The following is a 20,730-nucleotide window of genomic DNA, read 5'->3' on the forward strand; positions in this document are numbered from 1 at the left end:
TGGCTACAGAACTTTCAGATGCAGAAAGCCAGCTTCCTGGAACTGTCTGCGGAGCTCGCCCCAGCACTGCAGTGCAAGGATACCAGAATGAGAGCTGCCCTATTGGTAGAGAAGTGAATGTCAATTGTAGTGTGGAAGCTTGCGACTCCAGACTGCTACTGATGGGTCGCAAATCAGTTTGGAGTTGGGAAGTCGACCATTAGGGCTGCGTTAATGCAAGTGTGCAGGGCAACTAATTGCATCCTGCTACGAAGGAGTGTGACTCTGGGAAATGTGCGTGAAATAGTGGACGGCTTTGCAGAAATGGGTTTCCCCTAACTGGAGGGGCGATAGATGGCACACATATTCCAATTCTGGCATCAGATCACCTTGCGACGGAGTACATAAATAGGAAGTGGTACTTATCCATGGTGTTGCAGGCGCTTGTGGATCACCATTGGCATTTCACTAACTTCAATGCAGGGTGGTCCAGGAAAGTGCATGACACACACATCTTCAGGAACACTGGCCTGTACAGAAAGCTGCAAGCAGGGACTTTCTTTCTAGACCAGAAGATTACAGTGGGGGATGTTTAAATGCCCATATTGATCCTGGGAGACCCAGCATACCCCTTAAAACCATGGCTCATGAAACCTTACACAGGAAACCTGGACAACAGTAAGGAGTGGTTCAACAACAGGCTGAATAGGTGCCAGATGACTGTGGAATGTGCCTTTGGCAGATTAAAGGCGCGCTGGCGATGCCTTTATGGCAGGTTAGACTTCAGTGAGGATATTATACCCATGGTCATAGCCGCATGTTGTACATTGCATAATATTTGTGTAGCTAAAGGTGAAAGGTTTGCTCAGGGGTGGAGTGCTGAGGCAGACTGCCTCACTGCTGATTTTGAGCAGCCAGATACCAGGGTTATCAGAGGGGCCTATTTGAATCAGGGAGGCTTTGAGGCAACATTTCGAAAATGAGAACCAGTAATGTACATCTCTGTGATTGGTACAGCAATGTTACATTACATCTAGTTTTCATAGAAAGCAATTATGAAATTCGAGCCTTAAATTCCAGTAAGCAAATGATTAAACTGCCTGTGTATGGCTTGGTAGTGCCTGCTATCTCAATTTGTATGACACAAATAAAGATTAGTTATTGTTCAAAAATTTGCTTTTATTTCAGAAAAAACAACACACGCACAAACACACAAAGATGCTTGGTGGGAAAGGAGGAACCAGGGAAGGGCAGACTTTCAGCTGTGTGTAGGTCCAGCTATCATTTTGAAAGTTGTCCGAGAGGGTGGAGTGAATAGGAAACCGAGAACTCCTGGAAAGCAGAAAGGAATGTGTGGATGGAGTTTGGGGGGCATGGAAAAAAGAGTTCTGAATGTGCTGCAGGGGAGGGCGGGCACACATCTGCTCAATCTGAGGCATTATTAAGGACTTCAGTATCTGTGTTTGCTCTTCCATGACTTTAACCATCTGCTCAGTAGTGTCCTTAACAAACTCCTAATTGTCTTTTCTGTCCTGCCTTTCGGCTTCCCTCCACTCCCTGCATTCCCTTTTTTCTTCATTGGAGAACTGCAGTACCTCTCGTAACATGTCTTCTTTGTTCCGTCTTGGGCACTTTCTTGTCTGGCAAAGACGCTCTGCCCGTGTGTGTGGGGTGTCCTTCAAGGCCACATCTGCAGAAGCACAAGAAACAATGCACAGAAATGTGATTGTTAAGTTCACGCACAGCATTGAAACATTTCAGTAAAACACACCTCTGATAAAATAACAATCACTTTCTCACTGACCCTTGGTGAACATCCCAAGCCTGGTGAGTGTTGGCTGGAAGCGGGGGGTGCTCTACATGGGGAAAAGAGCACTCTGGAAGGGTTGCAGTGCAGCCAACCTGGGAAAAAATTCTAAATTCTCCCACACTTTTCCACAGGTATGCAGGGCAGGTGCTACCATTAAGGCAAACTAGGCAGTTGCCTAGGGTGCCAAGATTTGGGGGCGCCAAAAAGCGGTGCCCCCAATTTTTTTTTTACAGCTTTCCTATGCCCCCTCCCTGAGCGCGCGGTCACCGCTCCACTTCTCCCCCTCCCAGGCTTGCGGCGCCAATCAGCTGAAGTGGAGAAGTGGGAGAAGTGGAGCAGCGATGGCGTGCTCGGGGAGGGGACATAGCAGAGGTGAGCTGGGGTGGAGAGCTGCTGCACGGCTCCCTGGGGAGGGGAGCTGCCACGGGGGGGGGTGCCTCAGGGCAGAGGGGGGAGCTGCCGCGGGGGGGGGGGCGCCTCAGGGCAGAGGGGGCGGGGAGCTGCTGCAGGGCTGGGGGGGGGCGCAAGGTGGAAGTTTCGCCTAGAGCGCAAAACTTCCTTGCACCGGCCCTGCAGGTATGGGGTCATTGTAGCAGATATCTCACTGCTGAGGGTAAGCAGGGAAGTGAGGGCACATCTACTACACACTTGTGGATTCCGCCCTGGTCCCTATGCTGCTTGCCCATGTGCTGCTCTGGTACCTGCACAAGTGATTGCTGAATGGCACAGGAAAGTTTCCTACCACTGGGGAAGGAACAAAGCTGTTCTGCCAAGGAACCTTTAGCAGAGGATTGCCGAGTACCTCCAGGAAAGGTTCCTAGAGATCTCTCTGGAGGATTCCAGTGAGATCTCCGCGTGCATCAACACCCTGTTCCACCATATTGATTAGCCGAACAGGGAAATGTCCAGCACACAGAAACACAGCAAGCCTTGTTCATTTCTATACCCTGAACCCACCTCTGCACTACACAAACCACAGCCACTTACCAAATGTCTCATCTCCTGCTTCTTGCTCACTGAAGAGCAACTGCTTAAACTGGCTAGAAAACTCTGGAGTGATAAACAGTTCCTGGCTGCATGCCCCACTGGACGACCCCGCCTGGAGCTCCTCATTGTCATCTAACACCACCTCTTCATCAATAACTTCATCCTCTGGGTTAGGTCCTCTTTCCGTTGCCTCCAGGCCCACCGAAGTATTCATGGGGCGACTCTTGGAGGAGGAGGTAAGGTCACCGCCAAGGATAACATCCAGCTCCTTATAGAACTGGCAGGTCTTGGGTGCAGCACCAGAGCGATGTTTTGCCTCCCTCGCCTTATGGTACACCTGCCTCAGCTCCTTTATCTTCGCTCTGCATTGCACCATGTCCCAGTCATCGCCCTCTTCACAAAAGCCTCAAGAAATCTGCCCGTAGATATCAAAATTCCTACAGCTGAAGTACAGCTGGGACTGCACAGTCTCCTCTCCCCAAATACTGTGCAGATCCAGCAGCTCCACAGTGGTCCAACCAGGAGAGTGTTTGCTGTATGAAGCCGCCATGGTCACCTGGTAAGATGCGATGAGACCTCTCCACACCGAGCAAACAGGATATGGAATTTCAAAAATTCCCAGGGCTTTAAAGGGGATGGGGCAGATGGCTGTTTACCTGGCTGCAGGACAGCAGACTTCAAACTGCTTACCACCGCAGTCAGGACGGGCATTGTGGACACCTCCCGGAGGCCAATTATAGCAATAAAAGCAAGCGTGGTGGCTACACTGCCACTTTATCAACAAAACTTTTGCTCAAAAAGCCTTATGCCTCTCGTCAGGGTGGTTTTATTTTGTTGCCAAAGAAGGGCATTTTTGCTGCCAAGAGTGACATCATTGTGTGTGCGCATCCATTGTTTTGTCGATAAAAGCTGCCTTTTGTTGACAAAACTCTGTAGCATAGACAAGGCCTAAAACTTGGGAAGCCAACACAACAATTAGTCAAGAAAGGAAGACTCAGATGTCATAAATGTATTAGTCATTAAATCTGTACATTTTATTAGAATAAAATTTGACTAGACATGTAGTTTATTAAAGTTTTTTGTCCATAAAATCCTGTTAAGATTACTAATCATCACATAATTTTCAAAAACCACAAACTTAAAAGCCAAGAAATAAATAGTTAAGATTTATAAAATCCTTTCAACGTCTACTTCCTATCTGATCCTGCAAACAATAAGCACAACACAACTCTTCTGAAAAAAAAACCCATAAAAATAAGGGCCAATATCTTACAACACAGGTGCCTAAAGTGATGCTCCTAAACCCATAGTTAGCCTAAATAAGTGGTCTGATTTTCAAAAGTGCCAAGCTGTCAACAGCAAAACTCAGGACAATTATTTAGGCAGCTAAATATGGATCTAGGAGCTTAATGTTAGGCACCTGTTGTTTATTGCCTTGGCTATATTTGTATTATGTTTCTATTTCGGAAAAGGTTTTGTTTTACATTTAACATTTTGAGATTACAGTTGAGATTAAAATGAATTTTGGTTACTTAAAAAGAATAATGTGTGTATTCTGTGTGCAGTGTAATATTTATGGTGTCCCTGACTGCTCATTTACTTTTAATGCCACACTTTTGAAAAGAAGAAAACATTTCTCTGGTAGGATACATTTTTAGACAATGGTGGCTGTTTGAAAATGCTTAAATGTACAGAATGTTAAAATACAACTTTGAGGAGATGGATTAGTGAGCAAAGCACAGGTAAGGCAGTCAGAGATGTGAAATGAACCCAATTCATCATATGAGTCAGTCTGTCAACACGGAGAAAATCTGAAGAGCAGACTTACCTTTCATAGGATTTAATTGCTTGTTCCAGTTTTTCTTTATAGGCATCAAGATTCACTGCCTGAGGATTAATTAGTGTGATCCGCTTCTTGTCATTGCTAACATGGGCCAGGGGTAACACCTACAACACAAAAAAGTGCAAAGATTTCATTTATCGTGTTATTCTTTATCTACCAGAATACTGGAATACCCCAACCTTACATACACAAGGCAAATCTCAAAGGGAAAAAAAGGAAAAGTAAAGAAAAAGCCAAGCACTTGATGTGAGTGATCAAGTGTTTGGAGACCCATGAGACTGATCCCGATCAAAGGTAATGAGGTTGAAACATAACATTTGTTTCTGAATTAAGACATCATTTTCTTGTACTGCATGTACACAAGTCTTGTAGCTACTGTGACCCCTTTAAATAAAATGTTGGAACCCTGCAAATGAATTCTTATGAGGCAAGGGAAATTAAGCTAGTTAAATCTCTATTTAAATTCTAAATGGAATGAGCAGCACTCTCTCTAGTCTTAATCTAATAGCTAAAGGGCAGCACAGAAAGGATGCAAACAGGATCTATAACATGAACATATTATATACAGTATTATTTTAATACAATATTGTATATTTCTGTATAGAACACCAGCTTATTGCCATCTATTTTTACACAACATGCAAATAGGGAATTTACTTATTTAAACATTTTAAATGTCATATCTTATACTCTAGGGGCAGATTCCACCAAGATATTTAGGTTCTTAAAATGCAGATAGGTACCTATTGTGATTTCAAAAGATCGAAGTAGGTTAGATGCTTAACTCCCACTGAAACCAATGCCATTGATTTCAATGGGAGCTAGATGCCACACCTGCATAGGCACTTTTGAAAATTGCACATGGTGTCTATCTACATTTTTAGGTGTCTAAATATCTTTGAAAATTTGGCTCTAGGTGTATGACAGGATCTACAGAAGCACACTTCATTACAAAAATAGCACAGCAAGACACCCTAATAAGGGATCTTAAAGAAAAGAGGGGAGCGAGACCTCCCACAACTTCCCAACCCCCAAACAACAACATTACCCAACCCATCTTCCCAGAACCCTTCAAACAACTAAACTATTCCAGGGTAATTCTGGAAAAACTCCAGTGCACAGTACCACAAGGAAACATGAAACATGGGGTACAGGAAGAAGGTACTACTGTGTTCAATGTACCAACACAGATTCTGCAAAACTTATTTTGTCTCAAATGGTGCATTTAAATCTCTTTCCCAATGTCCATCTGAGTTTGGAGCATGGATGACAGAGAGCTAGCTGAAGTTCAATCCTGATGAAACTGAAGTAATGTTGATGTGTTACAGAAAACGATCAGAAGATGCAATAAAAAAAAAAGTGCCTCTAACTGAAAGTATGTCTCTGCCATGTGTTACTTGTGTCTCTATCATGGGAGTCTGGCTGGATTTCCAGTTATTACTAGATGATCATCTTTTAGCAGTAGTCAGATGGCTTTTTCTCCATCTGCGGCTGGCTCCAAGGTTGCCATCTTTTCTTTCTGAGAACGACCTCTTCACTGAGATTTATGCATTTGTGTCACCTCACCTCACAGCAAATCACTTCACAATGGACCACACCTTAAATCCATTCAGAAGATAAAGCTAGTGAGAACGTGGCAGCTCAGTTGTTCATAAGTGGAGTATTTTGTCCAAACAGATGAGATCAGTCTTTGCTCAGGGGGAAATACTCAACAAGCAATGCCTGCCTCTGGATTTCCAGATGGAGTTCAAGCCCTAAATAGCCTGGAACCTGCTTACTTGAGACATCACCTGTTTTCCAATCCCATACTACCATAGTTGAGATCAGCAGTTTTGCTCAAGCTGCGGTCTCCACATAGGCTCCCTTTTCAATGGAATGCGTCCCCCCAGCAACACCCTTTATCCCAACAGTACAATACATTAAAATTCAATATAACTTCTCAAGGAATGGGTATAATAGTCTGAGTAGTATTCGAAGGATAAGCAAAAATACACGCATTATTATGGCATTAAACTTATTAAAGACACCACAATCTGCAAAGCAGATACACAAAAGAATCTACAGAGAAGTATTCCTCCAGAACTACTAGAGGGGGACTGTACATTATTCTGGATATGAAACTGATGCATTGTGTAATGAATTAATCTCTTTGAAATAGCTCAGGTGAAACTGCCAGGGCACACAAAAATGAAAGAGCACATGAGCATGATGTTAATGAAGAATTGCCATGGCAACCTTTTTGCTTGCTTCTCTATTTCCAAAACAATAAATCTGATGTTAGTGCATTAATGTTTGTAGAGGATGAAAATAAAAATAATGTCCTCTAAAAAAATACCAACAATTGTGTACGTATTTATGATTCTGAATGGAGCCTTTTCAAGTATAGGAGCAACCAAGATTCTTAACGCAACCTCATAATTCCTGCTCAAGCTTTATAATTAGGGTCCTACCAAATTCACGGTCCATTTTGGTCAACTTCACAATTATAGGATTTTTTAAATAGTCAATTTAGTGGTTTCAGATGTTGCCATCTGAAATTTCACAGTGTTGTAACCATGGAGGTCCCGACCCAAAAGAGAGGGGAAAGGGTCACGGGATTGCCACCCTTACCTCAGCGCTGCCTTCAGAGCTTGGCTTCCAAGCCAGCAGCCACGGAGCTTCCTGCAGCCAGGGGAGGTTCCCAGTGGTGAGTCTGACCTGACCCCGGGAGCTGCCCCTGCAGGGGAATAAGAAGTCCTGTCTCTCCCCAGCCCAGCCAAGACTAGCAGCTGGAGATCACCCTCCCCTACAATAGCCAAATTTCACAGGGAGATCAGATTTCATAGTCCGTGATGCATTCTTCAAAGCCGTGAATTTTGTAGGGCCCTATTTATAATTAAAGTCACACCCTATTCTCAGCTTTTCCTTCAAGTGTTGGCATGGATTCCAAAGGAGATTGAGTTCCAGGGCTGATAAAGGTAATTCTGTTGACTCCACTTATTAGTAGTTCTAGTTCCTTTCCTTCCTTTACATACAGCATATTCGTGACCTGCAATAATGCAGGCTTCAGCATTTCAGGCCATAACCTACCATTGAGTTATTCATTCAATGTCTTAATGAAAGCTGTGGGGAAGTTCTCTGTAAAAATAGTTGGCAGGACAGGAGTGTTCATTTATAACTGCTTCTAACTAGAGCTGGGCAAATAATTGATTTTTTGATTCAGCCACCAAACTGAAAGATCAGAGAAAATCAGTTCATTTCCAAAAAGGTTTGGAATTTGTCAGCAAATTGGAAAAGGCTGTTTCAGGTCGGGTATGTGTGTTTCCCTTTATAACCTTTAGTTCAGTGGTTAGGAAAATGGTATGTGGGAGACCCAGATTCAAATCCCCACTCTGGAACAGGGACTTGAATTCAAATCACAGCCCTGCCAGGTAAGCATCTATCGACAGGCTATAGGCTACTCTGGGTGGGTTGCTCTCAATCTCTCCTGTTGAAGCTGTTCCACTTTAACTACTTAAATATTCAGTGGGCCAAAGTGAAAGTGACTCTATAGCCTCCTGCTTAAGGCACTGACCTAGGAGATGTGGATTTAAATCTTCCCTCTGCCTGACTAAAAGGAGGAGTTTGAATCCACATCTCTTCCCCTCTCTCCCCAAGTGAGTGCTTTAATCACCAGCTAAAGAGTCACTCTCACTTTGGCTCAGTGAATATTTAAGTATTTATACAAAGTGGAACAAACTCACTCTTACCTCCCTCAAACTGACCCTGAAAAACTTTCCCCCAAACAAAACTATCAAGCCAGATTCACGAATAGTTTTGCGTCGACCAAAACTGCATTTTTCAGCAAATAAACTATTTTTTTCTCATAAGAAAAAAATTTGCCCATCTCTATCTGTAATTATGTCCCCAAACCCAAAAATGCCTACAAATATTGCATTGTTTGCTAACAGCTATTCCACTATATTCATTTCAAATATAATGGCCTTCATTTCATCCCTGTGGATGAATTTGGCTCAATAATATCTAGATAAAATATTTCTCTAAAATACCGTTTGCAGAGGTGGCTCAAACTATTCTAGAAGGCTTTTAGTTTTTACAAGGTGCTTCTTTCAAGAAGCAGTTATAACAAATTTTCAAGACTATCCTGGAAAGATGCAGGGAGTGCTTGGGAAACTCTCCATGGGGAGACCTGAAGAGAACAGCTGGTAGGAAAGGGCATAGGGAGCGGTGACAATTGCCTGGAAACAGCCCATTAGAGTTGTGTAAAATTCCCAGTTTCTGTTATGTGACATTTCATACCCAAATTCACTGTTTTGCGCAGGTTCACACAAGTTTTGCTTTATTCGGTTTTGGCAAAAAGGCTCTTTTCACATATGAAATATGAAAATGTGTACATTTATGTAAGTTTTTGAGGCAAAAAGACATCTTTCTTTTAAAAAATGTCGCTCCCCCTTTTTTAATATCAGAAACAAACTTGATTTTTTTGTGTGGCTATTTTCACTAAAATAGTGAGCCTATTTTTTTCTTTAAAAATCTGAATATTACAGCAAAAATTCCCTTAAAAATGCACTCAAGTTGGAATTTAAAACTGAAATTTAAAACATCTTAAATTGTATGTAGGTTCACATTTTGTTATGAATATTTCACTCAGATTTACATCATATCTCGTTCACAAAGCCTTTACCTCCTCATTATTCAATTTAAGCTCACGCTCTCCAGCTTTTCCACTGCTGTGTTGTTTTTGTAAAACATTTATTGTTTAGAATGAACTGCAAAAAATTCTCAGCATGTATAGAGAGAATACACCAATTTAAGAATTCCTCCAGGGGTAACCTTCCACAACATGGATGGCCCTTCGGGGAGGGCATAGGTTCACATTTCATGACAAATAATTCAGTGGGAATTGTTAACACTCAGAATCTTACAAGAGGCACCTATCAAGATGGGATCCTAGATCATTTCATTCTGTTCTTTTCTAAAAGCACTCTAGAGAACATGTGTGGCTCTGAGAACTCAGTGATCCAGGAAAGCGTAACCAGTTTACTAGCTGACTAACAGCCCAAAATTCAGAACTCCAATGATTTAACAAATATCATTAATGACTATGGCCCATGAATAATTTTTGAACACCTCGTGGCTGCATGCTGGCACCAACTGGTATATAGGCAAGAAATGCAACTAGCATTAAGCTCTATTATCTTGTCACCCTGCAGGAAACAGAATTAATAAATTTGTTTTATCATTATTTGTTGTGAATAAATATTTCCAAATGTATACAGTACATTTACTGTGAATAACCCACATTCTGCTATGGACACTTGAGGATATACTTATTCAATATTTATCTAGATGAATAATAAAAAAAATAATGAATAATAAAATAATAAACACAATAGTAAATTTTAAGTTTCCCCTGAAACAGCATAAGAGTTTTACCTCATCAAATACTTTAGAAACAACATGTTTGTCTAAAACCGGGATGTATTTAGTGCTGTGAGGAACAGCTGTAGGGGCTAAAGCATCCATTATGGTGAGTCGTCTAGCAACCAAGCCATGAGTCTTTAGCCAATGAGCTGAAGATGTATCTAGAGAACTAAAAATAAGAGATTGTGAGATTTATTCATAGATTCTAGGACTGGAAGGGACTCAAGAGGTCATCGAGTCCAGTCCCCTGCCCTCATGGCAGGACCAAATATTGTCTAGACCATCCCTGATAGACATTTATCTAACCTACTCTTAAATATCTCTAGAGATGAAATTCCACAACCTCCCTAGGCAATTTATTCCAGTGTTTAACCACCCTGACAGTTAGGAACTTTTTCCTAATTGTCCAACCTAAACCTCCCTTGCTGCAGTTTAAGCCCATTGCTTCTTGTTCTATCCTTAGAGGCTAAGCTGAACAAGTTTTCTCCCTCCTCCTTATGACACCCTTTTAGATACCTGAAAACTGCTCTCATGTCCCCTCTCAGTCTTCTCTTTTCCAAACTAAACAAACCCAATTCTTTCAGCCTTCCTTCATAGGTCATGTTCTCAAGACCTTTAATCATTCTTGTTGCTCTTCTCTGGACCCTTTCCAATTTCTCCACATCTTTCTTGAAATGCGGTGTCCAGAACTGGACACAATACTCCAGCTGAGGCCTAACCAGCACAGAGTAGAGCGGAAGAATGACTTCTCGTGTCTTGCTCACAACATACCTGTTAATGCATCCCAGAATCATGTTTGCTTTTTTTGCAACAGCATCACACTGTTGACTCATATTTAGCTTGTGGTCCACTATAACCCCTAGATCCCTTTCTGACATACCCTTTCCTAGACAGTCTCTTCCCATTCTGTATGTGTGAAACTGATTTTTCCTTCCTAAGTGGAGCACTTTGCATTTGTCTTTGTTAAACTTCATCCTGTTTACCTCAGACCATTTCTCCAATTTGTCCAGATCATTTTGAATTATGACCCTGTCCTCCAAAGCAGTTGCAATCCCTCCCAGTTTGGTATCATCTGCAAACTTAATAAGCATACTTTCTACGCCAATATCTAAGTCGTTGATGAAGATATTGAACAGAGCCGGTCCCAAAACAGACTCCTGCGGAACCCCACTTGTTATTCCTTTCCAGCAGGATTGGGAACCATTAATAACAACTCTCTGAGTATGGTTATCCAGCCAGTTATGCACCCACCTTATAACAGCCCCATCTAAATTGTATTTGCCTAGTTTATCGAAAAGAATATCATGCTAGACCGTATCAAATGCCTTACTAAAGTCTACGTATAGATGTAATATCAAACAGAAATATATTTGGTAATATAGCAGTTATGGAAAATAAAGAAATATAAACTACTACCACTTGTGTGTGACACATGTACGTACTCTTTAGATGTTCTTTTTGCCACCTTTTGTGTATTCACCTCTGTGGAAAAACATTTATAAATTTACAAAGGCATCATGTAATGGTTTTGCACAAACACACACACACACACACACCACAAAGTAATTAGCATCGGCTCTATCAGAGCCTATTAGAAGTGCTATAAGGCTGTACAATAATGCTTATTCCAGCTACTAAATTTATTCATGAGAATTAATCTCTCTCGTGTTTCAGTCGTGGTGCCTGACCACTCACACTTCACAAGAACTAATAAAAACAAAAAATGTAAAAGTACATAAGCACTAAGGCTATGTCTACACTGTGTAAGATATCTACACTGTGCAACTTACAAGGGCATGGCTGTGTCGATGCAGCCATGCTGTTGCAAGGTGCGCTGTGGGGCCACTCTTTCTCCCAGTGGCAAAAGAAAATCACCTCCAACAAGGGGCCGGTAGCTTCATCGCCAGGAGCGCGGCTCCCACCAATGAAGCGCTGTCCACACCAGCGCTTTTCGTCGCTACAACTTTTGTCATTCACGGGGTGTTTCACACCCCCAGGCAATAAGTTTTAGCAACGAAAGTGCCAATGTAGACAAACCCTAATTTTATCATTTCAAAATTATTTTATACTTTGTTTAGATTTATAGCCTTTAACTCAAGAAGGAAGATTCACCAAGCTTGTTCCTCAACTCAGGCCATAGTAACATAACATGGTGTCATTGCCGTCTCTTTAAGCTAACATACAATGTTCATGTTTCTTTGATTACAATGAACATATCTTAGATGTGCACCCTTTTCAGGAAAAACAACTGTGATTCAGATGTGCCTTCAGCAGTCTTCAATGAAAGTATTCTGCACCACTTTCATGGAAAATGACCCTGCCAAAGAGACAGCGTATAGACAGTGTGCAAGGATCTTGAGGTCCTTCCAAAAAAACCAGACCATTCTTTCCCTTGCAGATGATGCTAAACTGAATGCTATTTACAGATGTGTGAAATTGTATTCAATTTTCCATCAGTATCCATCATATTTTAATATCTCAAATTTACCATCCTGCTGAAAATGCTTCCTTGACCAGGTCAGTGAAACCCAGTCGGAATTCTTTTTACTGCAGTTTACAAGCTCATCAACAACTCAGCTCTGTCTTAAATGTGGTACCACAAGATCTAAACGAATTAGAATAAGGGACTTCAATTCCCCCAGTTGTGATAACTTGCCTTTAAAAATAGTGGCAGATTTCAGGCTATTTCTGAGCAAACAACCCTTTCTTTCAGGAGATATCCTCTCATCTGGTCTTTCTTCACAGGACCTCACTCGATGGCCCAGGGTCCTGAGCAGACTAGTCTTTGTTTGCTCTGCAGGTATTCAGACAGAGAGAAAAGGACAACTAATCTACAAATCAAATGGCTAGCTGCAATTCTTGAAAACATAATACTTCTTTGGTTTTCATCCCATGTTCTTAAATGAACTGTCTTAGACAAGCCCTCACAGGTAACAATACTTCAGCTCCAATTGGTTCTCTGTACTTTCCCAAGGTTTTTTTAATTAATGCTGTAGTTAATAAAACACACACACGAGGTCTTCACAGTAACCACAAACAATGATTCATTTATTTGCATTAAAAAGAGAGAGGGGTTAGATGCCTACTATTAACTGAACTGCTTACACTGTATTTTTAAAATTTCAATCAAAATAGTTTCAATTAGGCATTCCCTTGCAGGGTGTGCAAACCAACCACCACAGCACTGTACCAGAAAGTGCAAATGACTGGACACTGACCAGTCTAGGGTAAATGTCCAAGATGAACAAAATGCAAAAATGATGGAAGATAAATTAGAGTTTTAAGATAATGTTTTGTTTAAATAATCAAATGTTTTATTTGCAACAGAGCTGAGGAATTTTTATTTTATTACTGACAGAATCACTTCACAGTGGATGAACAAATTCTGTTGAATAATATCTACATGCTTCATTTTAGATAGTTACCTGCATAGAGTGCTGTCTTCCTTCTGACTGGACTGTCACACCGAGTTTGCCATACATCTACTGTACGCTTGTGTGAAGTCAGCAATGGCTCTTCTGAGGCACAGTATGGCCTACTGATAGGAGAGGTGTTCAGCTCCTGAATGTGTGTGGTTACAGAGGATGCAGTAAGAGTTTGCTTGTGATGCCTGTTTATGAGTGATAAAGACAAGAAACAAGCAAGTGAATAACCTTCAAGAGTATAAATGCATTTGTAAGGAACCACTTTTCAAACGTTAAGTTTAAATACATGCAGCACTTAAATACTGATTTCAAATGCTCTGCAAGACTACAAATGATTCACATTATTTTACTACGGTCTTGATTTCATAAATAGGTTAAAAAATGTTAGTTTTACTTTCAAAGGTTCATGTAAAAAACCCTGATACACATGTAAATAGTCTATCCTTTACTGAGGCCAGGCTATTCTATTATAGCTGCTTTGAATTCCCAAGGGTGGAGGGAGGAGAGTGAGCCATCCTATAAATAATAAGTGATATAAACGTCTCTACTAATGTTAACAACAACAACATGCCCTGAAATAAGCACTTTACATATTTTTTTTCTACTGACCTGCTGGCCGTTCCTTCCATGCATCTTAAATCATTCTGCACATCCTCTATAACAATAAATCATGAACTTTTGCTTGTATTCAAATAATTTTTTTAAGGCAGGAGATGGTTTTCATTAATTGTTGAAATCCTTTTTTAAGATGTAATTTTTTTGTTTTTGTATTTGTAGTACACAAATGAAGTGGGCATCAGTTGAAATAATTTCCTCCTTTTTATTTATTTAGTGCTCTTGTAAGGTATCCAATTGATATACCTGGAGACCTAAGATCTCTGAATTTCTATAAAATGGAAACTGCGTAATCAGCAGCGGTGAAAACTTCCCCCAGTCCCCTAAGAATCTGCCTCCATCCTCCATGACCTAAAGGACATCTCTAGGGACATTCATTCTTCATGCACATTCACTCTTTGTCCAATTAGACTTTCAATGAGCTTGTTAATTGGTGCTGAATGTAGTGGTATTGGGGGGGGGAACTGAACTGAGACCATAAGGATCCATATGGAATGAATGTACAAACGTGTTCTGTGGGATCAAACTGAAGGGACAAACTGTTTTTTTCCAAGCATGTACTGTCTGCAGGAGGCAGAAGAATACTCACACTATCTGAACTGGTTCGTGTTACTGCTGCCACCTTGGCTCACACACCATTTTGTTCCAATTCCCAGCAATACATTTTTATCATCTTTTTCTTCCAGACTTGTTTTTTTTTTCATAAAGATTCTTACAATAGTATTAATTAAAGATTTTTCAACCTTTCTTTGCAAAAGGAAAACATCTTAAGGAGAATGTCAGATGTGAAAAATGCAAAATGAAGACAAGACAAGAAATGTAACAGGTAGCTTGCATAACCTATAGAGCACTCTGAGGCATAAAGACAGTTTGAGGACATACTTATTTTCACAATCTTTTTCTCCATTATACCAGTTCATCATCAGGCATTCAGTATGAAAGGTCTGCACTTTCTCAAGATCGCTTTCCCCCTGTTCAATTTCTCTTTTTAAAAGGTATATATCTTCACTCTGCCAAAATAAAAATCAAATGTGTTACTATAATTACACTTAAAACAAGCTTCATTTCTTAACAGAAACAATCCAATAAATAAGTTTGGGTGTAGAAAAAGGGAATGACATTTTGGATGATTTTGATTTTTTCCTCAAAGAGTTTCCCTCATTTCTAAAACAGAGTTTGCTTTGGTCGCTCACCAAACATAGACTGACTATTAGCATAAAATTAAGAGGGAGGAAAATGATGATGGCAGTAATTTCATGTTCCCACAGAGAAATATCCTTTAGCAAAGGAGAAGCAAGCTGATGGCAAAAAATAGCACTAAAGTGTATTTGGCAAGACAATGTAAGCTATGTAATTTTCTTAAGAAGAAGACTGCAATTACCTAACAAACCAGTTATCTCTTTGAAAAATTTTACATACGCCAAAAAAAAAAAAACCCACATGGATAGCCCTGTTGCTCCAAGCTTTTAGTTACACACCTTTTGCTTCCCTTGTCCGTGTTTAGTGGTGGTATTATATTACAGCTAAGCTCCAGTAACTGACGTGGTTTCCCTTTTACTGTTACACATTAAAGATACATTTTTTTATTTTTCAAACAATTACAGCAGCATATCAATCAAATAGGCATGATTCTGATCTCATGCCAGTGTTACACCCACTACTGAGAGTAAGGACTAGCAGTATAAATAAGGCTTTTAACTTAAATTAAGAGATTGTATCAGAATTAAACATGTCAGGAAAACCATATACAGCACTCACAAGGTAACAAAAAGAGGTACAGGGAAAAGTAGAAAACCTGTATTTCATTGACCCTGTTCATACACACCCTGGCACTTTTCACCCGCATCTAAACATCAGGTTCATGTTTGATAATATTTTTAGATGCCCCAAATACCCTAATATATTAAGGGCCTAATTCCACAATGTGTTGTGCCTGTTGTAGTAATCTCACCTGTGCAGATTGAGTGGATGTAAAAACATTACCAGTGCAGAATGGTAGTATTTTACACCAACTTTGCACAGGGGTAAGTAACTACAACAGGTACAAAGCAGTGGAGAATCTACCCAAAATGATTACTGGAGAAAAGTGCCGCTATAGTCACATGCCCATCATTTACTGATGGCAATAGTACATTGTTCCATTTCTTCAGAAACATTTTGCATCAGCTCTATTGACAGCCTTTTTTTAAAAAAATGGTTGTATTATGTATATATTCTCTTAACCAGTCATTAGTATTATTAGACAGTCCTTAATATTGATTATTGTTTATATTTAACTAATGTTCATGGGGGGAAAAGCACTCATACTGATCTTAAGGTGCCTTTGATTTAATTAAATATACAGTAATATAAAAGATAAAACCAGCAATTTTCCTCAACTTTAAGACAAGAAAATAAGTAAATAACCTACAAGAGATTAACATGAAACCAAACTAATACCCACCACACCCAAAATACCATCTTTATCATGTCCCTGCTTCTCCAAAACTTGGGATAAAGAGGTGCACCTCAAAGCATGACTGGAAGATGAACAGATTTGGGCTCTTTTGGACCAGGAATGGGATAGAGAGTAAATTCTAAAGATGGCTCTAATATTTGCCCCACTAGTGCAAGAGCACAGAATGCGAATGATACAAGCTTCATCCTTCCAACCTTTCCAACACATTCTGGATTCACATAATCCACATCAGCTGAACTATAAGGGCATCTAGTACATCCTATGGAATATTTTGAATTGCATTATTTCTAGTCTTGCTTTTCTGAATTACTGTCTGTGATGTCCAAAATTTCATTCTACTCTCTTGTTCCTAATTATGCTAGTTCTTATTCCACTTTTCCTTGTGTTTGGGGAACTAATTAATTGGTTGTATGCTTTAATTCAAAACAAGAATATTAAAAAAAACCATGATTATTTCTGAAAGTCCATGAAGAAATTTACTACTGGGGATTTTTAGATTGAGCTTATTAGTTACACTTGGTAGGTCTGTGCTGTTTTTGTAAATTTAGTGCTTATGGATATGGTTTTATTCCCTCCTGTACCCTCTCCCCCCAGCGGCAACTGTATGTCAAAATGTTAGGCATGAAACTCTCTTTAGCTATATATGCTCATATTAATTAACAGGACATTTATTGTTGAAGTAAAAAATCATAGATCAATTTCAGTTCAGGTGTAAGCATAACTCCATTTGAGACACCAGGAATCACACCTGCTTTTTCCAGGGCAGAATTTGACCTCCATATGTTTTTCAACTAACAATAACCATATACATATATATTAAATGATATTTGTGATTTAGGTTTGTTATGGCCTAATAAAATTCTATCACTGAGCAATGGCAGGCCTGGTGCTTTAAGATCACTTTAGCCTGACTGTGATTAAGTGATTAGTCTCTTTCCTAAGTCACATACTTATCAAATTGCATATATGTAAGCTCTGTTGCGCCTTAACATGCCATAAAGATTCATACTCTCATATTTAGTTTGAAATACTCACCACAATAGGCTCTGGAGCTTCAGGATCCGTCACATAAATATTATAGTAATGAAACCGCCCCCCTGTTTCAGTTGACAGTTCATGCAAAAATTTATTGGCCTCCGTATCATCACAGTTGAAAGATATGGTATGAATAGGAACTTTATGACGAAGTAGGATTTGGGCCAGAATTGTTTTTGGTGGCTGTAAAAATAAAAAATATATAATAAATAGTGTTAAATATGCTGCAGATAAACAACTATTTAACAAACACTGTACAGAATTTCATTAGCCATGGGGCTGCTTGTAGGACCAATCCCTGCTGCTTAAGGCACAAAGAAAAAGAAAAATATTTGCACTTTTTTCTAAAGATCCAAGAGGATTCTGGTTTATAACACTACCTGAATCACTGATTTATCATGTGAGCTTGAACAATTCACTTCAGGTATCATTCAACTCAGTTTTTAATCTAAGTAATATCCACACTTTACTGAATGCCAGATGTTGCAACTGAGCTGAATTTTCCTCAGTAAATGAATTATTTTAAAAATGCCCTTATCAGCATATTGGCCAGTTTTCACCATGTACTATAACTTAAATTTTCAATTTTGTCTCTTTTATAGCACTTGTAGGTGAACAAGAGGTGCTTTCCTTTCAGTTTTTGTTTGCTACATTATATCTTCTCAAAACTCAAGCCATTTTGTGTTAAAATAACACAACTTCATCTGCTATAAACATATTGGCACAAATTTTGATCTCATTTCCACCTTATATTAACCAAAAGTCTGAAGTTATTCCAGAACTATACCTTGTGAAATGAGAATCTGACCCAATGTGATCAATAAGAGATGTTTTACATTAAACAAACAGCAGTTTATGATAGCATAGATACTTGAAAAAAATCTAAGATAAATTTAAGTCAACAGCTAATTTTCTGCCTACAATATTTACTACAACATCAATTCTCCAGAGATGGATTAGCCCTTATGTGTTTCGAGCAAATGGATGGGAGAGGATCTACATGGCTACTTTGTAGGTGTTATTTGGGGGTGGGAGGAAGTATTGTAGCTGAAGGGCCATCTCTTTATCTACTTACTAGTCATTTCCACTTTCTGGTTCTCATGCAGTGCACAAGACTGCAATGTTTCAGTTGTAACACTGCAGGGGAATCTTTAAATCCAAATATATTGTTGGATTTTCAATTTTTCTGCATTTTTTTAATTCATGAGAATTTTTCTCTTAATATTACCTTATATACAAATTTTACTATTTAATCTTAGATTTTAAGATATCCCTTCAGCCTTTTAGCCAACCACTAGCTGGTTAAAAAAGCTTCCTATAGAATTAAATTAAGTGCCATACATCAGATAAAACAGGGTTGCTGTAAGAGAGTTCAGGATATAAACCCATAACCCCCACTACCACTAGTTTAGAGATAGAATTCATCAACTTTGCAACAGACAGCCACACAAGATTGAGCCTGCTGGATATTTTATTCATTCCTATAGCTGTGCTTTGGCATCCTACCACCACATCATCACACTACCCCATCTCTGTTTTCTTGTTTCACAAATACCTGGTTAGGTCTCCCATCAGTCAGAAGATAAATGGCTTGAGTGTCACTATCAGCAAGTGCAATCTGAAGTGCTTTGAGTGTATTTGTAGAACTTCCAACCTAAAAGCCCAAATGAGAGAGAGAGAGAGAGGGGTATACACAAAATACTGTTACACTGCTAAAAATAGACCATCAGCTCTTTTCTAGCAATTACAGGAGCTAATTCATGATAAAGCAGTGACATGGTGTAAATTACATGTTGAGTGTCAGCTGGTCAGAAAATTGATCGAAGTGGTAAAGTTAGTAAAATTTGCACTAATTCAGTATTCAATGGCTGTGCAAACAAGTATAACTTAAATATCAAGGGGCTGGAAGAGAGGATTATTCACCATGTGCAGTAACTGAGGTTCTTCAAAATGGGTGTCCCTATGGGTGCTCCACTTTAGTTGAATCTGTATCCCTATGCCTGTGATCGAAGACTTTCAGTAGCAATGCCCGTTTGGGCCGCACATGCTCTCTCCCAGTCTTGCGCCACGCCTGGCAACCACATTGCGCTGTGCAACCAAACCGCCCTCAGTTCCTTCTCCACCACAGAGTGCATCTCTGAACTCTGAAGTAGAAGGGAGGAGGGTGAGTAGTGGAGCACCCAAAGGGACACCCATCTTGAAGAACCTCAGTTACTGCACATGGTGAGTAACCCTCTCTTCTTCGAGTGCTATCCCTGTGGATGCTCCACTTTAGTGACTATACAGCAGTGTCTCTTGGTGGAAGAAAGGGGCTTTTCAAATGGGGATAAGACAGAGTCCTAACAGAGCATTCGAAGTCAACTTGTTCAATTGGGTAGTGCTCCATGAACGTGTGGGCTGATGCCCTAGTGGCTGCTTTACAGAGTCCATGATGGGTACATTGTTTATGAAGGCTATCGAATTGGAGAGCAATCTGGTGGAGTGTGCCATTGCCTGGGGGTGGGTGGCTTGCAGATCATGTTGGCCGTAGCAAAGGTGAATGCACCCGGAAATCCATTTTGAGAGCCTCTGCTTGGATATGGCAGATCCTTCAATCTTTCCATAACAGAAAGGAATAGCTTTGGTAACTTTCTGAAGGGTTTTGTCCTTTCAAGATAGAATGCAAATGCATGTCTAACATCTAGAGTATGGACCATTGCCTCGTTTGTTCTCATGAGGTTTAGGGAAGAATGATGGACGGTAGACAGGTTGCTTCACGTGGAATGAGGAAAGCATTTTAGGTGGAAATTTAGGATGTGGTCTTAAAGTAACCTTGTCTTTGAAAAAGACTGTATATGGGGGGTATGCCATGAGAGCCCCTAGTTCTCCTACTCGTCAGGCAGATGTGATGGCGATGAGAAAAGCCACCTTCATCGATAGGTGCACAAGTGAACATGTCACCAAGGGTTCAAATGGGGGACCAGTAAGACAGCGTAGTACTAGATTAAGTTCCCAAGGTGGGGCGAGGGCTTATATTTCAGGATAGAGGTTCCGAATTCTCCTGAGGAATCATTTAGTGATAGGATGGATGCAAATTGAGTACCCATCAACTTTGTGATGGAAAGCCATGATGGCTGCAAGGTGTACTCTAAGTGAGCTCGAGGATAGACCCAATTTCTTTAGCTCCAGTATGTAA

General features: G+C 40.1%; 1 protein-coding gene across 4 annotated transcripts in view; it reads right to left on the reverse strand.

The window, feature by feature from the left end:
• VWA3B (von Willebrand factor A domain containing 3B) overlaps nucleotides 1-20,730 on the reverse strand; it is a 127,915-nt gene that overhangs the window by 59,355 nt on the left and 47,830 nt on the right. For all 4 annotated transcript variants that reach the window (XM_065580833.1, XM_042840821.2, XM_005283205.5 and 1 more), the window contains 8 exons: nucleotides 19,111-19,209; nucleotides 17,556-17,738; nucleotides 14,945-15,072; nucleotides 13,448-13,632; nucleotides 12,679-12,816; nucleotides 11,465-11,504; nucleotides 10,035-10,191; nucleotides 4,605-4,723 (listed from right to left, as the gene is read on the reverse strand). In XM_065580833.1, the coding sequence (XP_065436905.1) occupies nucleotides 4,605-4,723; nucleotides 10,035-10,191; nucleotides 11,465-11,504; nucleotides 12,679-12,816; nucleotides 13,448-13,632; nucleotides 14,945-15,072; nucleotides 17,556-17,738; nucleotides 19,111-19,209 (1,049 nt within the window). The remainder of the gene's footprint in view (nucleotides 1-4,604; nucleotides 4,724-10,034; nucleotides 10,192-11,464; nucleotides 11,505-12,678; nucleotides 12,817-13,447; nucleotides 13,633-14,944; nucleotides 15,073-17,555; nucleotides 17,739-19,110; nucleotides 19,210-20,730) is intronic.

This window comes from Chrysemys picta, chromosome 1 (assembly GCF_011386835.1).
Source record: "Chrysemys picta bellii isolate R12L10 chromosome 1, ASM1138683v2, whole genome shotgun sequence".
Classification (NCBI taxonomy): domain Eukaryota; kingdom Metazoa; phylum Chordata; order Testudines; family Emydidae; genus Chrysemys; species Chrysemys picta.